At 54.1% G+C, this 21,988-nt stretch overlaps 1 protein-coding gene across 1 annotated transcript; it reads left to right on the top strand.

The window, feature by feature from the left end:
* The first annotated feature begins 598 nt into the window (after positions 1-598).
* Positions 599-20,189, top strand: PHLDB3 (pleckstrin homology like domain family B member 3). Its single transcript, XM_045775030.2, has 16 exons — positions 599-723; positions 1,219-1,596; positions 2,231-2,413; positions 2,651-2,788; positions 4,167-4,295; positions 4,549-4,710; positions 5,508-5,618; positions 5,781-5,864; positions 6,263-6,373; positions 13,189-13,288; positions 13,421-13,511; positions 13,598-13,685; positions 14,041-14,097; positions 17,834-18,053; positions 18,673-18,758; positions 19,774-20,189. The coding sequence occupies exons 2-16, from the start codon at positions 1,345-1,347 to the stop codon at positions 19,906-19,908; spliced, it is 1,947 nt and encodes a 648-aa protein (XP_045630986.2). The 5' UTR covers positions 599-723; positions 1,219-1,344; the 3' UTR covers positions 19,909-20,189.
* Positions 20,190-21,988: the final 1,799 nt, after the last annotated feature.

Raw genomic sequence — 21,988 nt, 5'->3', positions numbered from 1 at the left:
TCAGTTTCCCCAACTATAAAAAGGAGATGGCAATCCCTTTCTCTTTAGGCTACTGTAAGGATGAAATTAACGTGTATCAAGTGTTTAGCACAGCTCCTAACATCCAATAATCCTTTCTCACATGCCAGTTTTTTCCTGTTTTTGTCCAGAGAGGAAAGGGTCTGGCTGAGACCTTTAACCTCTGCCCTCCACCCCATAGCAGAGTGGGGGGGGGGGCATACTTCCCCTGTCTCTGGGCGGGTCTCTGACTCAGCTCAGGGCACCCCCTCCCCTTGCCCAGCTTCCCAAACCGGTCGGAGCCCTTCTAAAGGGCTCATTAGAGGGGAGAGGCCCCTATCTCCATTCCCCCCTTCCTTTCAGGATTCCCGGGGTCTGGGCATTAGGGAGGCGGTTATACATAGGTGACAAAGACGACTAGACCTCCAGGGGGCAGGAGCAGGCGGGGGGCGCTGGAAGCAGAGTGGGGGGGTCGCGATGCTGGCTTTTGCGAGGGTGGGGCCGGTGGGGCCGGGATGGCCGGATGCCGCGGCAGCGGGCGGGGCAAACTGGTCTCTCCCTCCTCCCTCGGGAGCTGTTGGACCTGTTGTCCCCCCCCCCACTTCCGGGCTGCTGGGGAGGGGGACAGAGCAGCTTCTCTCTCCTCCCTCTTCCCCAGCCACCTGTCCCGCAGACAGAAAAGGCAGCGCCCAGAGCGCACAGGGAAGCACGCCAAAGCCTGAGACGGTGAGGGGGCCGAGGCCGCGGGGGAGGAGGGAGCTGGAGACGGTCTTCTGGGCTCCCGGGGGTGGAGGGAGGCTGGAGTTTGGGAATCTAGCCCCTGGGAGGAGCAAGGACGCAGACTCTTGGCTTGTTCAGGGAGGGAAAGTAGGAGCCCCGACTCCTGGATCTCTGAGTGAGATGACGTGGGCGCTGCTCCCCCGTACAGTAGCCAAGTCTACCAGGCTCGGAAAAAGAGGGTGCGGGATCTCGGACGCCGGAGTCCGGGAGGGAGAAGGAGATGAGGTCGCTCTAAGGTGCTCCAAGGGATTGCGGGGGTTGCTGGGAGGTTACAAGGCTCGACACCTGGGTAGGAGAGGCCAGTAGGGGGCGTGCTAAGACCCCCAACTCAAATTCGGGTCGAGCCTTGGGGGTGTGGCACCCTGGGAGCCATCGAGCCCCGCCCCTAGAAACTCCAGGCCGCGCCCCCGGAGCGCTCAGTTCCAGTCTTTGATCTCTTAGGCCCCGCCTCCTGGAGCTCTTTCCCAGCGCCGGAGCGGTCGGGAGCCTCCTGGGCCGCAGCCCCACGCTGCCAGGCCACGCCCCCGGAACTCGGGCCCGCCCACTCCGCTGGAGCACCAAGCGGCCATGGGGACGCCGAGCGGCCCGGACGAGGGGTGCCAGCCGCCCCCGGGCCCGGAGGGCGACGCGGAGGTCCTGCCCCAAGGGGCTGCGCAGCCCCAGGTGCACCCCGAGGACCCCCACGAGCCGGAGGCGCCCGAGGTCCCGGAGGAGCCCCAGAGAGTGAAGGAGCTTCCGAGCGGCCGAGGAGCTGAGCAGCAGGCTGAGGAAGAGGAAGAAGTGGAAGAAGGCAGCAGCACGGAGAGCAGCCTCGACGCGGTGAGGGACCTGGAGGGCGAAGGAGGGGTCACGGGGGGGGGGTCCAGAGAGACGGACAGGCGCTAGCCGGTGACAGAGACACAGAGGGACAGGTACAGAGAGACCGGATACAGACCTGGACACAGGGAGACCGAGAGACAAGGTCCCAAAAGAGGCAGAGACTCAGGGAGATGGGGATAGAGACACAGACAGAAACCCAGAAACAAAGGACGGGGACGCTTAGAAGGGAAATACTCTGAAAGGGAGAGACACGTAGCGATTCAGAGATAGAGACGGTTACTGAGCCGGAGAGACAAAACCCAGAGAAACGGGGGAAAGACTCAGAGCGACCCGGGGAGAGAGGGAGAGAGATCCAGGTCTACCAGGACGCGATGCCAAGAGAATGGGACTTGGGTAGTGAAAAAGGGACCTTCCTTGAGTCCGCTGCGTACCTCCGTCCCCGACTGCGAGCCCCTGGGCCTCTTCCCGGGCCGGGGGGCTCCCGCACCTGCACCCTCCCCCACTTGAATAAACGTGCATGGCGACTGACTGGGGCTGATCAGAGCCGCAGACCCGGGATTGCGGTGGGGGGTGACCTGCCCGGTGACTGCAGTGGCGAGACCTCTCCTCTTGACCACGCCGCCTCCAACCTCAGGGGGAGCCTTCGCCCCCGGCACAGACCCCGGCCGCGCCTCCCGCATCCACCCAGCCTGGGGAGGGGGTGCGAGGGGCGGCGCGGCGGCTTCGAGAGCAGCAGCTGGAGGCACTGACCCGCGTGGCCCTGATGGAGCAGCGAGTGAAAGAGCTACAGCGCCAGAGGAAGGAGCTCAGGATCGAGGTGAGGCTGCGGGCCTCGTGGGCAGTCTGGCCCCAGCTCAAGGAGAGCCCTCCAGGCCAGGCTCCCGGGCCTTTCCTCCAGCGGGATCCCACTCTTAGGCCTCCAGCCCTCTCCTCCCTCCGAATCCAGGAGCTCAGACTCCCACGCACCCCACTCGGACCCAGGCGTCCGAGTCCCCAGCCTCCTCCTTCCTCAGATCCCGACCTCTGGGCCCCAGCCCGTACATTCTCCCTACAGATGGAGGTGGAAGTGGCCCTTCTGCGGGGCGAGCTGGCTGGGGAGCGGGTGGCTGCCCGGCGCGAGGAGGAGCAGCTCCGGGAGCTGCTTGGACAGCAAGGGGACACGGAGCAGGGCTCCCGGGAGCAGCGGGAACAGGTCAGTTTCTCCTGCGCGAGCTTCACCGATATTCCTGATGGTGCTCCTGGGACCTGAGCCCCAGAGTTATCCCCGTTCCCCAAATGGGGATACTTGGGCTGGGGGTGTGGGGGTGGGCAGATGCTTCTTGTTTTCCTCCTCCCTCCCTGACCAACGATTTTGGGGCCTCTTCCCTTGGCCTTCGCTCTTTAAATGTCATCTAGACTGGTGATGGGTAGTAAGGAGGGCATGTATTGCATGGTGCACTGGGTGTTATACACAACTAATGAATCATCGAACTTTACATCAGAAACCAGGGATGTACTGTATGGTGACTAACATAATATAATAAAAAAAACTTAAAAAAAAATGTCATCTTGTGAAAAAAGTCAAACCGACCGTCAGACGGGTGGCGCTGTGGTGTGCTCCCCAGTTTCAGCACTAATTAATCTTCCATTCTTGTTTCATATCCCCTAGTTTGCTTTCCTGTCCCCCGTTTTAAAAGCCAATCCCAGACATGATATTGTCTGCAAATTCTTTAAGAACCTATTCATTCTTCAGGTGTGATAATGATACAGGGATGGTGTTTTTTAAAAAGAGGCCGAGCTCTGCACACCTCCCTCTCTCTCACCCCCAAGCCTGTGGTCAGTCAACATGCCCCTTTCTTTCTGCTTCCTGAACCTCTCGCTGTAGTCCTTCCAGTGCCCCAGGATAAGGGCTCCTCAACCTGGTTGGCCAAACCAGACAGGAGCCGCACCAAGCCTGACTTTCCACTGTCACCTCCCTCTGTGCTCCTCATCTCTACCCTCTGACCAGAGTTTACCCCTGAAACTTCCTGTGTTTTTCAACTACTGTGCATTTGTGCTGTGTTGTTCCCTCAGCCCGAAGTGCCCTTCCGGCTCCGTGTAGCCCCCCGGGTCTAAAAGTTCCCTGATTTTTGAGGCTTATCTTAAAATCCTCACATTCAGGAAGGTGCTCCCCATTCTTGGTTCCCGTAGTCTCTGTGTTTTCCTGTCCTGATCGTCCCAGCCTTCACAAGAGTGACCTAGACAGGGGGCGCCTGGGTGGCTCCGTCGGTTAAGCGTCTGCCTTTGGCTCAGGTCATGATCTCAGGGTCCTGGGATGGAGCCCCACGTTGGGCACCCTGCTCAGTGGGGAGCCTGCTGCTCCCTCTCCCTCTGCCACCCCACCCCCCCACATGCACTCATGCATGCTCATGCTCTTTCTCTAATAAATAAAATCTTAAAAAAAAAAAAAAGTGAACTGAACAGACAGGGTCCCTGCACTCTTGGAGCCAGCACCCAGGCAGAGTTCTGAGATCCGGCTAGCCTGGCCCATGCTGGCCTCTGTTTCTCTTCCTGTGTCCAGACTGAGGCTGAGAGCCTGGATGTTCTTACAGGAGCAGAGGCAGCTGAGCCAGGAGCGGGATCGAGTGGAGGGTCTTCGCCAGAGACTGCAGGAGGCCCAGGGACAGCTCGACTCCCAGCCAGAGGACCAGCGCGAGCGGCTCCTGCAGGGAGTACAGGAGGTGAGGGTCCTCCAGATGCTCTCGGGGACCTGCTATCCAGGCTGCTCTTTCCTCAGGGCCCGGAGGTCTAGGCCCTCAGTTCCCTGCTCCCTCACCTAGGAGTTCAGGCCCCAGCATTATAACCCCCAGGACTTGGGAATCTAGGTCCTCAAGCCCCTCTTCCCTCCTTGCCCAGGACTCCTGGCCCCAGCCCTCTTACCCACCCTGGGCCTGATCGGGTCCAGGCCTCCAGTTTTTGCGCTCCCACCCGCAGATGAGGGAACAGCTGGATGTGGCCCAGCGTGCGTACGAGGACCTAGAGTTCCAGCAGCTGGAGCAGGAGAGCCGGCGGGAGGAGGAGGACCGGGACAGCCCTGGGGCCCGGGCAGTGGACCCCAAGGTCCGGGAACTCCAGGCCAGTGTGGCGCAGCACAGGGTGAGTCGGGCAGGGCTAGCCCTCCCTCCCTCACCGCTGCCCTCTGACTCCTCCTTTCCATGTCTGGCCCTTCCTCCGTTGTCATTTCCCACCTGCCTCACCGTCTTCAGAAGAGTAACAACCATGATTGATGTTTATTGAGCATTTACTGTGTGCCAGTCACAGTCCTAAACGTTTCATGAGTCCTTACTCATCAGGTCTTTACAAGAATCTGCGGAGGCCAATCTGACTTTTGTTTCCATCTTTACAAATGAAGAAACTGAAGGTCAGGGTGCTCAGTTTGTAGAGGGTGGAGCTGGGATCTGAACCTCCTAGTTCGGCTGCGGGGCTCCTTTCCCCACCTCCGTTTCTGGATCTTCTCCCTGTCACTCTCTCTTTTCCCTGCTGTCTCTGTTCTGCCTGCGCCTTGCCTCCTTTCTCGCATCTTCCTCTTGGGGACTGTCTTGGTCCTTCTTTTTTTGTATCTGTTCTGGTTGGTCTCTCTGGCCCTTTCTCTCTCTGTTCTCGACAACTCTGTCTGGGTCTCTGTCTCTCTCCGTCTCTGTCTGTACATCAGATCCTCCATCCCCCCCAGCCCACTCCAGGTCTCTTCTGGACCCCCAAAAGGGAAGAGGGCACCAGGGAACTTAACTCTGAGCCCCCAACCCCCACCCCTTTCCTGGGTACCCAGGTCCCAGGGTCTCTGTTACGGGGTGCAGCAGCAAACCCCAGGCTCTCGAGGAGGACTTGGCTCTGTGGGAGCCAGCTGGGAAGCCTGGGGCAGCTGAGTAACCGGGGCCCTGGGCCGTGCCCTGCAGCGCCGGATCCAGGTCTTAGAGGAGCAGCTCAAGTCACTGGGGGAGCAAATGGCAGCTGAGAGCAGGGGACTGAGCCGGAAGAAGGAGGAGGCCCTTCAGGCCCTGACGCAGGTGAGTTCTCCTGGGAGACCTGTCCGACCGTCCTCACTTCCCTCTGAGGCATCCCATTGCCGCTCTGCACCCCAAGATGTCTCCCCGCCCCAGGCAAGGCTGCCTGGGCGGCCCATTCCGAGTCTGCGATGTGCTAGCCGGTGATAACTTGCTCTCCCTTAGGAACGGAGCCGACTGCTCAAGCTTAATTGCCTCCAGGGAACCCCGGGTGGGGACTTCTCTGAGTCCAACCAGGCCCTCACTAAGGTATGGAGATTTCATGCACCTGTCAGCCCTTCTGGCCTCGGACCCAGGAGTCCATCCCCCAACCTCTTCCTCCTCCCTTGGGAGTCCAGACAACCCCCCCCCCCGCCCCGGCCCCAGACCCCTTCTCCCTTGGGATCCACTGTTCTCAGCCCCTAAAGCCTTTTACCTTTGGGACCCAGGAATTCAGGCCCCCAGCCCCTCCTCCTCAGGGAACCTGTGGTCTCGCCTACAGTCCTTGCTCCCCTAAGACCACAGTCCAGCTTTCTTGTGACCTGCAGCCTTTGTTTTTCTATCTGAGAAATGGGCTGACCCTGGAGACAAGGGCCAGAGCTTCCGGGACCTGGTGGGCCCTCTGTGATCCTTCCAGCTGCCGTTAACCTTCAACCCCTCTCCTGAAGCTCCTGTTCACCCAGAAGACAGACCGCCAGCTGCTGGTGCTCCAGGACCCCACCGCCCGCACTGCCTCCACCACTTCCTCCTGCCTCTTCTCCGTTCACAGCTCCCTGCAGGTACGTCCCCCACTGCCTCGGCTCCCCACGCCACTGTCTCGCCGTCACTTCCATCTCCAGAACTTTCCCTGTGACTTTCTCCACCATGGGGGCCCGGGGGAGAGGGAAGGATGAACGGGGGGTATTTTGATTTTTATTAGGCTCACACTTTACTTAATGATTTTCTTTCTCCTGCCTAACATCTCACTGCTCCCGCGGCAGAACGGGACCGGGTGCACCCAGCAGTAAAAATTTTTTTTTTTTAAAGATTTTGTTTATTTATTTGACAGAGATAGAGACAGCCAGCGAGAGAGGGAACACAAGCAGGGGGAGTGGGAGAGGAAGAAGCAGGCTCATAGCGGAGGAGCCTGACGTGGGGCTCGATCCCATAACGCCGGGATCACGCCCTGAGCCGAAGGCAGACGCTTAACCGTTGTGCCACCCAGGCGCCCCCCAGCAGTAAATTTTAAAAGCAGCCAAACAGGGCTTATTGATAAGAGGGCCCCCTCTCTCCACCCCACTGGTCCACAGCCCCCATCCCCAGTATGCCTCTTGTTTCTTGGGTACCCTCCTTCCAGATCTCCTTGAAACCAGGGGTCCCCACTCATTAATGGGTTACAACATTCCTTGTTACTCACTCTTCAAACTGAAACAGAGTAGAGAGTGTCAGAACACGGTGCAGGAGGCAGGGGGTGAATAGGAGGTGAAAAGTTTTGTTTCAGTTGTGTGGATGTGTGGTAAGCTCTTAGAAATTGGTTGCTGTTTGTTTTTTTTTTTTAAGATTTTATTTATTTATTTGAGAGAGAGAAACAGATAGTAAGAGAGAACAGGAGCAGGGAAGAGAGGGAGAAGCAGGTTCCCCACTGAGCAGGGAGCCTGACTTGGGGCTCGATCCCAGGACCCTAGGATCATGACCTGAGCCGAAGGCAGACGCTTAACCACCCCGAAATCGGTAGCTCTGATGTAAACTTTTTTCCAAAAATGTGTATATATGCTACTCATTGGCTTTGATTTTCTAATTAACTCTGTATCGTGGAGACTGTTTCCTATTGATCCATTTAGAGCCGCATCGTCATTTTCAATGACTCTCATGATAACACTGTCAACAGGAGGAATAATGACAGCTGACATTTGTGGAGTCCTTAGAGTGTGCCGGGCACTGTGTTAAGTGCCTCACCCGATTCGCTCATTTGGTCTTTAAACGATACTACCAGCTAGGTTCTTGCGAACATTTTCTAGGTAAAGAAAGAAGAGGCAGAGAGGTGAAGGTCTTTAAGTAGCTGGAATGCAGCGGGGCTGGGGTTTGAACCAGGCACTGGTTTCGGTATATAATCTCTCCGGGCTCTGGGTTGGGGGAAGGGCATAGAAGTCTCCACGGGGGCACTGACCCAGCCCTCCCTCTGCCGAAGGGGATTCGAGGCTTTTGTAGTTTAAGCAATGCTGTTATGAACACCCGTGTGTGTGCATGTGTCCTTTTTCATATACCCAATAATAACATTAGTTAATATGAATTATTATTAATGTTATTCTATTGTCTGATGTCATTATCTACCATGTATATTACTATAATATGTACTATATATTATTTCTTATTTATTAATTAACGTTAGTATTAATAACGATCTTGATTTTCGAGAGCTTAAGGTAGGCCAGGGTCGGCTCTAAGCCATTTTATCTTTTTTTTTTTTTTAAGATACTATTTATTTATTTGTCAGAGAGAGAGAGAGAGACAGAGGGCACAAGCAGGGGGAGCCGCAGGCAGAAGGAGAAGGAGGCTTCCTGCTGAGCAAGGAGCCCAATGTGGGACTCAATCCCAGGGCCCTGGGAACATGACCAGAGCTGAAGGCAGATGTTTAACTGACTGAGCCACCCGGGAGCCCCCCATTTGATCATTTGAAGCACGGAGTTGCTACTACTTGGACGTGAGAAGCAGCCATATGTTGGCAGTGTGACATGGTTCAGCCTCTTATCCGTATCATGAAATCTATCCATCTATAAAATGAAAATATTTCACTTTGCTCAGAAGAACCCCCAAAAGTAGGTCCCATTATTATCTGGGTAAAGGGTTTGCAGACTTCCCGCCTGGGAAATTCACTTTCCAGCCGGTTGCCCTGGCAGCCTGATAAAGGTGGCGGGTCAGCCGCGTTGCCAGGCAACATGACTTACCGTAAATATGACCCTTAGAAGTGACTTGCCTACCTATACACCCTTGCTAGCAAGCCGCGTCCATTCCTATGGGGTTGTTACCTGAGTTATTGGCTCCTGTCCCACGGACCTGTGCCCACGGCCGGGGAGCCCATACCCACCTGGCACCGGGGTGCCACCTGGGGGGCCACCTGGGGGGCCGCTCCAGACACTCTCCTGTGTGCTTTGCACCAGGTCGCTCATTTAATTTTTGCACCAGCCACGCAGGGTGGCGGGACTACTCACTCACTCTACAGAGGGGAACTCGAGCCTCAGAAGACAGGAATTGCTGAAGTCACAGCCCCAGGAAGTGGCAGAGCTAGGTTTGGGCCAAGTCTACCTGTTTTCCACTACCGGTGCCTTTCAGGAGGCAAGGCGGGTCACGGGAATCCTTCAGACTCCCTGTGGGCACCGTGGCTGGCCCCAGCTCAGAGGGCGCGGCTGGGGACCGCGGGGCCGCCAAGAGCCCAGGGGGTATTTACTTACTCAGCCAGGAGAACACACGCAAGTGGATGACGAGTGTGTGAGTTAACAAATGACTCCTCCTTGCTCCTTCCTCTCTGTCCCTCCTAGTCCCGTTACGTCTCGGACTCCACCCCTTCTTTCCAGGATCACATGTTGCCCAGGCATTAGGGACCCTGCTTGGGTTCAAATACCTGTTCTGCTGCTTCCTAGCTGGCTGAACTCAGACACGTCTCTTTGCCTCAGTTTACTTAACAGCACCCACTGGTTGATGGCTATGGTGCTTAGCATGTGCCTGGCACGTAGGAGGCGTTTAGTGAACGTGCCGTTCTTACTCTGATTATCATTACGATTATTAGTATTATTATCGTTATTAGTGCCTTTCTGCTACCCACTTCCATCCTCATCTCTGATCTTGTGACCCTAGACCAGCCTCTTCACCGAATGTCTCCATCTCACTTCTTATCTCCCAGCAATCTCTTCCCCACACAATAGCCAGAGTGATCTCGACCACTCCCACTTGAGTCTTCCCCTACCTAACGCTGTCAGTGGTCCCCTGAGCCTCCTCACCTCGGCCGACCGGTCCCTGCATGATCAGGCCCCTGGCCACCTCTCACCACTACCCCCCACATACACTGTGCTTTAGCTGCAGGAGCCCTGCTCTGCCAACATTCCCTGCTGGCTCCTGCCTCATGGCCTTTGCATTTGCTGATCCTTCTACCTGCAACACTGTTCCCCTCAGTCTTCCCTGGCCCACGCTCATTCTTTGGGCCTTAGGGTCAGTGTCCTGAAGGCTGTCCCCGGTCTTCCAGTCGGAAGCTGATCCTCTGTTATGACACCTTCATCTCTTTGCTCACAGCTGTTTCTGATGATACGGTTATTTGTAGGATGGATTATTCAGTTCCTACAACATGAGCACCATACAGATGAGGCTTGGGTCCCCCTCACCCTCTCGTTTCCTCTACCAGGCATCTCAGGTCTCAGCTAGGACATGGTGGGGATAGCGGTTGAAGCAAGGGAAGAGTGAAGAGGCCCAGGGGCTCGGGACTCGATGTCCTCCTTGTGGAGGGAAGTGAAACTTTCCTGACTCCCCTGCGCTTCTAGAAGCTTCTGTGGCTCTGCAGGGCACCAGGTACACTGTTAGGCAGGCACGAGCACTTGACAAATCCTGGCTGTTACTATTTTGTCCAACTTTTTTTTTTTTTATTAAAGATAACACGAGTATAGAAAATCACGTGGAACACACGCCCAGCTTAATTATTACATGGGAACATTCTGGAGCTGCCAGCTGTGTCAGGAGGCAGCACTGGCAGCCACTCCGGAAACACAGCACATGCCCCTGAATGATGACCCCATCCGCCTCCCAGAGGAGGACCACTGGCCTGGCGTTTCTAGCAATCTCTTCCTCACATTTCTTTGAAGTTTGGTCAATTAAGTGTCTGTCCCGAAACATAATAGTTTACTCTTACTTTTTTTTTCGTGGCTATATATTTTAAGTCTTTATAGACTTCCCCTCTCTTTACTTTTTTTGTCCCCCTTGCAATTTATTTGCCGAAGAAACCAGATGGCCGTTCCTGTAGTTTCCCAGGCAGGGTTTGCTGATTGTGTCGTGGAGGTCATTGTCACCTCTCCGCCTCTTCGTATTTCCCAGGAAGTGGGCTGCGGGGAGCCTGAGCAGAGGCAGGGTCAGCATTTTGCAAGTCTCTCGGGGGTGGTGTGTGCCTGTTTCTCTTTGTCTGGCGTGGGTGCCTTCATCTCTTGGTCTAGGAGAGGTCTCCAGTGGTAAAATTCCAATCTGTTATTTCTCTTGGGACACCTGGGGGGCTCAGTTGGTTGGGCATGTGCCTTCGGCTCAGGGCATGATCCCAGGGTTCCGGGATCGAGTCCCACATCGGTCTCACTGCTCTGCAGGGAGTCTGCTTGTCCCTCTAACCCTCTACCCCATTCATGCTCTCTCCCTCTCAAATAAATAAGTAAAATTCCATTATTCTTCCTCATCTATTCGTTGGAATACTTCCGTAGAGAGAGACTTGCCTTCCTGTACATTTGGTTACCCAGGGGTATGGTTTTTGTAGAAAATGCAGGACACATGCTTGCTGGCTTCGCTTTATTCATGTGTCTTCAAAATAAAGAGTTGCTTTAGTTACATCCTTCCCAAGGTGGCCAATTCAGCTTTTCCTCTCCTGTTATTAACTCATGGATTAAATATATTGATGAGTTCTGATCTATAGCAGTGAGTATCCTTACTGGTGCTCAAATTATGCGACGTATTATTTTTATTATTCTTTTTTAAAATTTTATTTTTAAGTCATCTCTGCACCCAGCGTGGGACTTGAACTCACAACCCCAAGATCAAGAGTTGCACACTTGGGGCGCCTGGGTGGCTCAGTCGTTAAGCGTCTGCCTTCGGCTCAGGGCGTGATCCCGGCTTTCTGGGATCGAGCCCCACATCAGGCTCCTCTGCTATGTGCCTGCTTCTTCCTCTCCTACTCCCCCTGCTTGTGTTCCCTCTCTCGCTGGCTGTCTCTATCTCTGTCGAATAAATAAATAAAATGTTTAAAAAAAAAAAAAGAGTTGCACGCTCTTCCTAGTGAGCCGGCCAAGCGCCCCTCTTCTATTATTATTCTTCGTTATCCATGCGGAGATGGGGTTTTTTTTTCTTTTTAAAATTCAGTTTTATTTCTTTCTTTATTCCTCTCAAATAAGAGAGTATTACTATAAATTATAAATTACTCTCAAATTTTCATCTTTTGGTAACTTTTTATTTTAAAGTGGTGTAAGACTTACAGAAAAACTGCAAAGACAGTAGAAAGAATATATGTGTACTTGGCTTTCAGATTCTGTAATTAACATTTTACCACATTGGACATGTGCTTTATTATTCTCTCTCTCTGTACACACACCCCACACACACACAGACGCGCACACACAGACGCGCACACACACGCATGTACACAAACACTTCATTATTCTTTTTCTGAACCGTGATTTCCCCTTACTCCTAAATACTTCTACATTTATTACCCAAGGTCAAGGCCACTCTCTTACATAACCACAGCGCAGGGATCAAATTCAGGAAACTAATGTTGGGATAATATTATTGAAATAACCAGATCTTATTCATATTTTGTCAGCTGTCCCACTGTTGTTTTTTCTAGCAAAACCAAAACAAAGCCCCCAGTTTTTTTCTGGCCCCGGAAGCACAGGCTACATTTGGTTGTCACGTTTATTATTTTTTTAAAGCCAACATTCCCCTGGTTCAACATTGGAGGGTATGGCGGGCTATTCGGAGAGTTGACTCCCCCCGTGGTCTCCATCCACTGGAGGCAGCCCCAGGTTACCGGTTTCTCGAGTCTTCCCGGAGATATTCAACGTTTATACAATCTGTCGTGAATATACTTTTGTCATATTTTTATGCAGAGCTGGTATATTCCTCGTGCTGCTCTGCTCTTGTATCTTGGAGATTATACGCTGGAGAGTTCTCTGGGGGTGTGGATGGTGGCTGGTTTATACGCTCCGCCTCGTTCTGATGGGCGTTGGGTCGTTCCCCGGCCTTTGCAGGGAATCATCTCAAACTCAGGTCATTTTGCACGTGGATGAGTGTGTCCACAGGGTATGGCCCTGGAAGTGGATTTGGGGCTCAAACATGTAGGCATTTGCCATTTTAAAAATAAAAGCAGCCGAAGTGGCCTCTATAAAGGTTATTCCAGTAGAAACCCCCCCACCCCGCAGGACTGTGCGAGAGCGTGGGGGTTTCCCACATCCACACCCACGTGATAGGCATTTTTTTTACAGTTTTATTGAGATACAATTCGCCTGCGCTGCAGTTCACCCGTCAGAGGTATACGGTTCGGGGGTTTGTCGTACATTCGCAGAGTGGCGCAGCCGTCCCCGCACTCCATGTTGGAGCATGTTTATCATGCCCAGAAGAAACCCTGCATCCTCCAGCTGTCGCCCCTCACCCCCCGCCCCCAAGCCCTGACAACCACTCCTCTACTTCCTGTCTCTAGATCTCCCAGGCTGCGCATTGCCCTGTGCGCCCCGTGGGCCTAGCTGCTTCCCCCCAGCATCGCGTTCACAGTCGCTTTCTGACCGGAGCCAAGGAGCTACTGGATTCCTTGGTGGCCCTCTGGCTGGGAGTTGACATTGAGCCCCTTCTCCAGTGATGCATGGGCCTTGTGTGCTTTCAGGGCTCCATCGGCCTCCAGAGGACTGGAAGCCTGCCGCGGAAGAGGGGAGAGAGAACGAGCCAGAGGGGATCCCCGCGGCCTCTGTCCCTCCACTATTCTGGTGAGGGCCCCTCCTCCCCCATCACCGCCCTTCCTGCAGCAAGGATGGAGGACTCTAGATGCCTGTGGGTGGAAGTGGAGGGGCTTGGACAAGGGAGAACCCTGGCCCTTAGCCCCAGCCCTTCTTTCCCAGGACCCCTCGAGGCCTCGGCCCTCCCCCCAGCATCTGGAGACTCTGGAAGACACCCGCTCTATCAGCTGCTGAACTGTGGCCCTGGGAACAGGTGAGACGTCAGGGAGGCAGAAGGTGGGGAGATGGGAAGAGGCTGGGCCACTGTAACCTGCCCCGCTCTCTGTTCCCTCCTCCCAGCTGTGGGGCCCTCCACCCAGACATCGCCCGCATGGAGCTGCTCCTGCAGCAGGCTGTGGCAGAGAGGGAGCGGCTGCTCAAGGCCAGGGTGAGACCCCAGGCCCTCCTCTGTAGCGTCAGGAGACCCTATTCTAGCCCCCTCAGGGGTCCGGGCCCCCAGCCCCTCCTCCCTCAGACCCAGGAGTCCAGACTCCCAGTCCCTCTTCCCTCAGACCCAGGAAGGAGTCTGGATCCCCAGCCCCATCTTCCCTCAGACCCAGGAGTCCAGGCCCCCAGCCCCTCCTCCCTCAGACCCAGGGGTCCAGGCCCCCAGCCCCTCCTCCCTCAGACCCAGGAATCCTGCCCTCAGCCCCTCCTTCCTCAGACCCAGGAACCCAGTATGTTTTTCCCCCCACTTCTAATTGGTTGGCAACCTCATTGACTCCTCCATCCTCACCCCACAGGAAGGGATGAAAAGAAGCAAAGAAGGTTCCTCAGGCCCTGCTGTACCTGCCATCATGGTCAGTCCACCCCTGCCCTCAGCCCTACCTCCTTGCTCTGTTTCTGCCCGGCCTCTCCTTTTTCCTCTCTCAGCTTCTCCTCTTCTCCAAAACAAAAGTGTCCGGGGGTTGGCAAGGGGAGGGAACTGAAAAGGCCTGGTTTCTGTTTCCGTTATGGTTCTCTGTATCCATCATGTCCTTGGGTAACGTGCTCTACTTCTCTGTGCCTCAGTTTCCTCTTCTATAAATGGGTGACAATGTCAGCACTTACTGTAGAATGAGGGCAACGATATATGCTGGGGCTTTTCAAAACCACTTAAAACGTTTAAAATTTTGTTTGATTCTTTTAAAAATCTTTATTATACAAACATTCAAGCATACGTAGGGGTAGAATAGATCGGTAAGTCCCCGTGTGCCCACCGTGTAGCTTCAGTGATTGTCAGTCTTTTTTTATTTTTCTAAGATTTTTATTTATTTTTAGTAATCTCTACACTGCGGGGCTCGAACTCACGACCCCATTATCAAGAGCCGCAGAGTCCCACACTCTACCAGCCGAAGCAGCTGGGCTCCCCAGTGATTATCAGTCTTGCGTCTTGTCCTACCTGCTAACTTCGTTTCACTGATCCCTCACCTACTTCCCACGCTGCCCTGGAATATTTTAAAGCAAATTCCAGATACCGCATCATTTCGTCTACGCCTCACTGTGTAATGCCCTTGCCATACTCTAGGAGATGGTTAACAATTCTGTAACATCCTAATATCTGATCCACATTCACCTCTCCCTAACGGTCTCCGAAATGTCTTTTTATGGTCGGTCATTTGAATCTGGACCCAAACAAAGTACACCTAATGCACTTAAAATGTCTCTGAAATCTCCGAGATAAAGAGTCCTCCCTCCCTACTTTTTAAAAAAATGCCATTTATCTGTGGGAAAAAATTGAGTCATTTATCCTGCAGTGTTTTGCACATTCTGGATTTAGCTGACTGCTCCTTATTAAAATTTTATTTTTACCCATGCTAATAGCATGAATACATTTTTCTTACAAACGAATGCTATTGAATTTGAGGAAGTGAGGGTCTCCCCATTGTACCTCCGGAGGCACAAGTGTTTTCCTCGTCGAGAAGCCTTCGAGTCTTTTTTTTTTTTTTAAGATTTTATCTACTTATTTGAGACAGAGCATGAGAGAGAGAGCATGAGAAGGGGGAGTGGCAGAGGGAGAGGGAGAAGCAGACTGCCTGCTGAGCAGGGAGCCCAAGGCGGGGGGTGGGGGGGGGTGGGGGGGGTGGGGACGACTCGATCCCAAGACCCTGAGATCAGGACCTGAGCCGAAGGCAGATGGTTAACGGACTCAGCCACCCAGGCACCCCCTTCGAATCTTTTTGAATACTTTTCCACATACACTGATGAAACCCTATTTTGTGAATTTATTTTTCCCATAAGCCAGCACACTGTTCCCAATCTGCCTTTTGTTTTCTCAACCATCTGTCCTTTCCTTATTATTATTACTATTATTGTTATTTTAAATATTTCCTTTCTATTTATTGAGTGCCTGCTGTGGGGCAGGCCCAGGGTCACAGCAGTGACCCAGATGGCCATCCCTGCCCTGGTGGAAGCTGGCGTTTAGAGGCAGATGGACAGAAAAAGCAGCTTCAGTAAGTGAAATTTTAAGTAGCTGTCAGGTGCTGATAAGAGGCAGGGAGTGAAATAAAGCAGGCAGGGCAGTGGAGCCTTCCGGGCTGCCAGGCGGAAGCTCTGCCTCATTAAAAATGAAGCACTCCTGCTTGGAGGGTCATCATTTATTAAACAGCCCCCTGCTCCGTGCATTGTCGCGCCCCGCCCCCGCCCCCGTTCGCCCCACCTTCTTGTACGAGCGCGCAAGTGTTTCTCGGGGATTCGCACCTAGAAGCGCAGTCGCGGGACTGGAGAGACTGACCTCGAGCTCGTCCTTGCAACAGTCCTGTGAGGAGGGCACTGTGATAGCCCTCGAATTACAGCACGGGGAAACTGAGGCTCCGAGAGGGGCAGGTGGGAGCGGTGGAGTTGAGAGTCTGGAGCCCATCGGCTCTCTGGATTGGGGCCCCCTTTCTGCCACTTCCTACCTGGGTGACCCTGGTTTGTCACTTCCTCTCCAGAAGTCTCTGTTGCTTCATCTGGCAAATGGGGACAATAGATTTTAGGTTTTGGTGGTTTTGTTTTTTGGGTTTTGTTTGTTTGTTTGTTTGTTTTATTTATTATTTGACAGAGAGAGACAGCCAGCGAGAGAGGGAACACAAGCAGGGGGAGTGGGAGAGGAAGAAGCAGGCTTCCAGCAGAGGAGCCTGATGTGGGGCTCGATCCCAGAACATGGGATCACGCCCTGAGCCAAAGGCAGATGCTTAACGACTGCGCCACCCAGGCACCCCAGTTTTTGGTGGTGTTTTGTTTTTTTGTTTTGTTTTTTTTTTGGAGAGAAAACGAGGTGATCACTGTGGTTACTTGGCACAGTGCCCGACAGGGAGTGGGACCTTTCACAGACATTGGTGATCCTTAGTGTAACTTTCTGGATTTGGCCACAGGACCCAGAGAAGATTCCAGGCCCCAGTGGGTGCCCTTTTAACTGTTAACTGCTCCTTCCCTTTCTCTGCATCTACCCTTCACCTGCCTCTCCCCATCTCCATCCAGTGAGTCTCATCTGTTTCTCATCCTCCTTGCTCTGGCCTCGCCTCTGTCTTCTCACCTCATTTTCTCAGCCCTTAATACCTGAGGTGTGGTCTGTGGACCAGCAGCATCGGTGCCCAGGGAACTTGTTGGATACGCAGAACCTCACCCCCACCCCTGGCTGAACCCCAAACTGCATTTTATCAACATCCCTAGGGGGTCTGCCTGCCCGCTCAAGTCTGACTCACACTGCTCCGAGCCTCAGTGTGACCGTGGGGGTCATTACCATTCTTTGCAGGGATCCTTTGGGAAGAACAGGTGCGATCAGGCTGGGCCTCGTACACACTAGACACTTTCATTGCCTTGCTTCTCCCCTTTCTGGCCACCTGAGATGACCACTATGCCTGGTGAGGCCCAGCTCCGTCAGCTCTAGCTGTGTGACTTGGGCCTAATGACTTAACCTCTCTGAGTCTTGGTTTCCACATCTGTAAAATGGGGGTAATGATGTACTTACCTCCCTTCCGCCCAATTTTTTTTTTCCACTTACCTCCCAAGAGAGTTTGAGAGGGCAGAGGGATTATACCTATAAAGTGCTCAGCACAGGAAATAACCACTGATTTCATCACAATAACAATAACGGTAGTGGAAACTGCTCTCCTGTATCCATCACTTACTTGATCCCTGTTTTGCAGGATATGAGGGCCCCCCTGGGCTCCCTCACTTCTCTGCCATACCTCTTGTGTTTCCGGGTGAGCTCTGGGGGCAGGAAGACCTGGGTTTGTGTTTCAGCTCTACCCTCTAGAAGCTCTGTGTGACCTCGGGTGGATCATTTTATCTTCTTGTACCTCAGTTTGCCCATCTGTAAAATGGGGCTCCCAGTACCCCAGTCCCAAGGACAATCATGGGGAGTCCAGTTGTTGCGCCTAGTAAGCCCCGGTCAGGGTGTCCTAGTCACTGGGTGCAGCTGCCAGAATCATTGTTATGATGGGCATTGTTGATATGGCTGGTTAAAGGCTGCGGCCACCCTTACAGGTGAGCAGGGGAGCAGGACCCCCGGCTGCCAGACCACCCTCTCCCTGACCCTTTGATGTCAGCTGCCCCCCTCTCTTCCCTTCCCAGGCCCCGCCCACACCCCCACCCCGCCCCCCGGGCCCTCGGGTCTTGGATCTCCGGCAGCACCTGGAACGCTGGGGCCACAATCCCGAAAGCTGCCCACACCTAAGGGTGTCCGGAGGCTGCTGCCGTGGATCCCTGGTGAAGATGGGCGGCCGCATTAAGACCTGGAAGAAGCGGTGGTTCTGCTTTGACCGCCAGGCCCGCCGTCTGGCCTACTACGCCGGTAAGCCCGGCTCGGCCGTCTGGGACCTTGGGCCCCTGGACTCTGGAAGTGGCCACTCCGGAGGCCTTCCCCACCAGATACCTAAGAGACCCGGCCCCCTGCCCCCTTCCGCTTAGGCCCACGAGTCTGGATCCCCAGCCCTGTTAGCGACCCAGAATCCAAATCCTGAGCCCTCCTCTGGAGCATGGGTAACAGTTTCGTACAATTCTGGCTCCCCAAACCCCTGAGATATTTTTCCTGAGATACCCAGGAGGAGTCAGAGCCAGCATTGTCCTCGCCCTCCCCCCACCCTCAACACCCAGGGCTCCAGGCCCCTCACGCCTCTTCTCTGGGGCAGTCAGGGATTCTGAACCTCTCCTGAGTCTCTTTTCTTCTCCAGGACCAAGGCACTCGGGGACCTAGGATTCCAGCTCCCCAAACCCTATTCTCCAGCCTTGTCCAGTCTCCCTTCCAACCTCAGTATTCACTCACCTCTCAACCAGGGTACTTAGGGACCTCCAGACTCTGCCACCATTCCCTCACCCCGACACCAGTCTCAGGACTTGGTCTAGCGACCCCTGCCCAGATACACAGACACACAGCTCTCACTGGCTGTCTCTCCCTCGCTTCCCTCCGTCAGACAAGGAAGAGACCAAGCTCAAAGGCGTCATCTACTTCCAGGCCATCGAGGAAGTCTATTATGACCACTTACGCTGTGCCTTCAAGGTGAAGTCCCCGCTTGGTTGCCCCCCTTCCCTCCCGGTCAGAGCCCCTGCAGTCAGACCTTAGCTTGGCCCCCGGGTAGACCGCACCGTCAGGGTCCTCCATCCAGCCCAGGAGGAGCCCACCAGGTCATTTCACTGCAGCGACCACAAATTAAGAGCTCAGTCTCTGGCTCTCAGCCACTGTTACTTTTCTCGGAGCAAAAGATCTAGAGCAAAAATTTGGCAAGCTCTGATGCCAAGCTGGGAATAAATGGACGAAGACGTCAGCGTGAGGACGGAGGCAGCCTGGGAGCATCTAGAAGAGGCGATGATTTCTCAGCCTCTGCCCATAGTTGCCAAATGGGAATGGGCCACATGGTGTCACTTCATATTCCTTTGCCCTCGGGAACTCAGAAATTCGAAATTTGTACAAACGCAGTGCCAGAAATCTAAATGTTGGCAACTGGGACGGTATTTAGAAAGCTCTGGGGAGCAACCGACTATGGCCTCTTAGAGCTTAGGTTGGAATCCCAGCTGTGGGACATCAGGAAAGTGACTTCCCTTAGTCAACCTTCATTTTCTCACCTGCAAAATGGGCACGGTGGAACCCATTTCCTCAGACTTGAGAAAGTTAACAGCGGGTAATGAATGGGTGTAAAGGATTTACTCAATTCAGGGTTGGCAAGTAGCTACTTAATAAATGGGGTGTAGATAATAGCTTCAGTTACAAACCAGGGGGACCTAGATTTTTGTGGGGGGCGAATGTGAATGCTTATATTTCTAATATAGAAGGTAGTCCAGAAAGGGGACACGAGTCTTCCTTCTAAATTCTTCCTGCTTCCCAAATCCTAAGCCCCAAATTGTTAATTCATTTAATCTTCATAACCCAGTGAGGTAGGTAGCATTATTTCGGAAGGCAGATGGGGAAATCGATTCAGAGAGTCTAACTGTCCAATGCCACACAGCGTGGAAGTAACAAGGCAGGGATTCGAACCTATAGGTTCTCTTAACCACCTTCACTCTGCTGCTTAACCCAGAGCCCCAACCCTCGCCTGACGTTCTGCGTGAAAACCTACGAACGTCTATTCTACATGGTGGCGCCCAGCCCGGAGGCCATGCGGATTTGGATGGACGTCATTGTGACCGCTGCTGATGAGAATCACGCCCCCTGAGGGGCCCGCCCCCTGAGGGGACGTCCCGACGAGGCTCCGCCCCCACCTCTCCGCCCCGCCCAATGTCGGAGGGCCAGGGCCCGCCCCTTTGGAACTTCTGGGAAGCCTGCAGGTGCCTAGGCTCGGCGGGCCTGAGCTGTAGTGTTTTGGGCTGCAGGTGCCTTCCCCCGACAGGAAGCCAGCCCTTGGGGCCCTGCGCCGGGCAGGAGGAAGATTGCAGGGGCGGGAAGGAACTATTTATTGGTGCTCCTGTGATACCGAATTAAACACGGAGGAAGACAGTTGTTGCTGCAGTGTGTTTCTAGCACAGGCGTCCGGGGCCCCTTAGCCCCTAGGCAGGACATCCGAGTTCTAGGTATCTCCGAGAGCCAAGCGTCCCACAGCCCGTTCTCCTCACTTTAGGAATGGAGGCCTTCAACATTAAGGTCAAGGCTTGGAGAGGGAGTGGGGGGAGGCATGCGTCCTTCATCTCTGGCAATTTTGTTTTTTTAGTTTCTGGGCCCCCCTGCTTCCACCCTTTTTGACTTGACTGGAGTATTGGCAGTTTCTAAGACCTTCTAGGCTTCTGTCCTCGGGGCCTTAGCACATAATTTTTCCCTCTGCCCTGGCTTTCAGCAGCTAGCTCCTCATTCCTCAGGTCTTGGGATGTCCCCTCCTTCGGGAAGCCCTTCCTGCCCCCAGAGCTGTTTCAAGTACCCCACTTTGAGCTCCCCTGTCTCCTCCCTGAACACCCTAGGTCATCACTGGTAATGGATCTGTGTCCCATATGGACTGGGAGTCCCATGAGTTCAGACCCAGTGGTGTCCTGGTTACTGCCATGTCCTCAGCACCATAGGGCACATTTCATGAAAATGGAAAAAATGCTTCCCTTTCACCTCTTGGTCCTCGTACATAATGTTCCTTTTGCTTAGACACCTTTCCTCGCTCCACCCTACTACTCATCATTTAGGTCAAAGCTCAGATGTTTCCTTCTCCAGGAAGCCTTCCCTGATTCTCCTGGCTGCATCAGGTGCTTCCTCTAGGCTTTCTGTGTCAGCCAGCCCCGATCCTCCCTGAACCAGACTGTGCCTCCCCCGTCACAGCCTTGACAACTCTGGGTCATCACTGTGGATGAGTGTGTCTCCTGTGCTGGATGGGAGCCCCGGGAGGCAGGGATTGGGGCTGTTCGGGTCACTACTGAGTCCTTGGCACACAGCAAAAGGCCTAAGTGCAAATTAGGTGTTGAAGGAACGTCTGCTGGCTGAAAAAACTGATGAGAAAGAGCTGTTAAGGATCGAGGACAGCAGAGAACAAGGCAGACAAAGGGCTCTTCATTCTTTTAGTCTTACTCAAGGTGTCCCCTCCTTCAGGAAGCTCTCCTCAATCCCTAGGCTGGATCAGGTGCCTATTCTGGGCTTCCTCAGGCCCCTGGGATTGCTCACTACTGCCCTGACCACTCTAGGCCCTCACTGTGTAGAGACGGGTCTTCGCCCACTGGAAAGACCTCTCTGGAATGAGGCACTCAGTCCCTCTGGTTCCGATTGGCTCAGAGCCGGGATGTCCCATTGCAGGATTTCTTAAGGGTCCAGATGCCGTGCTCCTGAGTCCTGGGAATACAAACACCTCCATCCCTGGGCCCCCGGGGGACCCCTGTGTCCCTTGGCCTCCACCTCCTGGTGCCAGACATCTGGATTCTTGGATCAATTCATCCCACAGCCCCTCAGCAAACTAAGAGCTCATGGGGGAGGGCCAGCCTCTCAGACACGTGATCAGTGTAGTTGACAGGTCCCTCCCTGTGCCAATAGCCCTTCCAGGTATGATGCTCTGTGGTTGCCATCTGGAAATTCTTCATTTTCTTTTTGAATTTGGATTTCATAAGGTCTGAAGGGATGTCAAGCATGCGCTGGAGGGGATTGGAGCCTTGGTTCACGCAAGGCACCGCCTCCCGCCACCTCCTGCATCCCCGGGACAGGCTCTGTCTGCCTTTCTCTCCCTGCCCCTGCCCCATGACCACTGCCACCTTCCAGCTTTGGCAGGGCCTGGGCGCAGCTGGGAAGAGCAGGGTCATGCACTCGTGCCTCATGGCATCTCGAGTAGGGCA

Source organism: Ursus americanus, chromosome 21 (genome assembly GCF_024610735.1).
Source record: "Ursus americanus isolate L20-20 chromosome 21, mUrsAme1.1.p, whole genome shotgun sequence".
Classification (NCBI taxonomy): domain Eukaryota; kingdom Metazoa; phylum Chordata; class Mammalia; order Carnivora; family Ursidae; genus Ursus; species Ursus americanus.
Note: the sequence above shows the minus strand (reverse complement) of the source record. Positions and strands in the feature narration are given on the sequence as shown.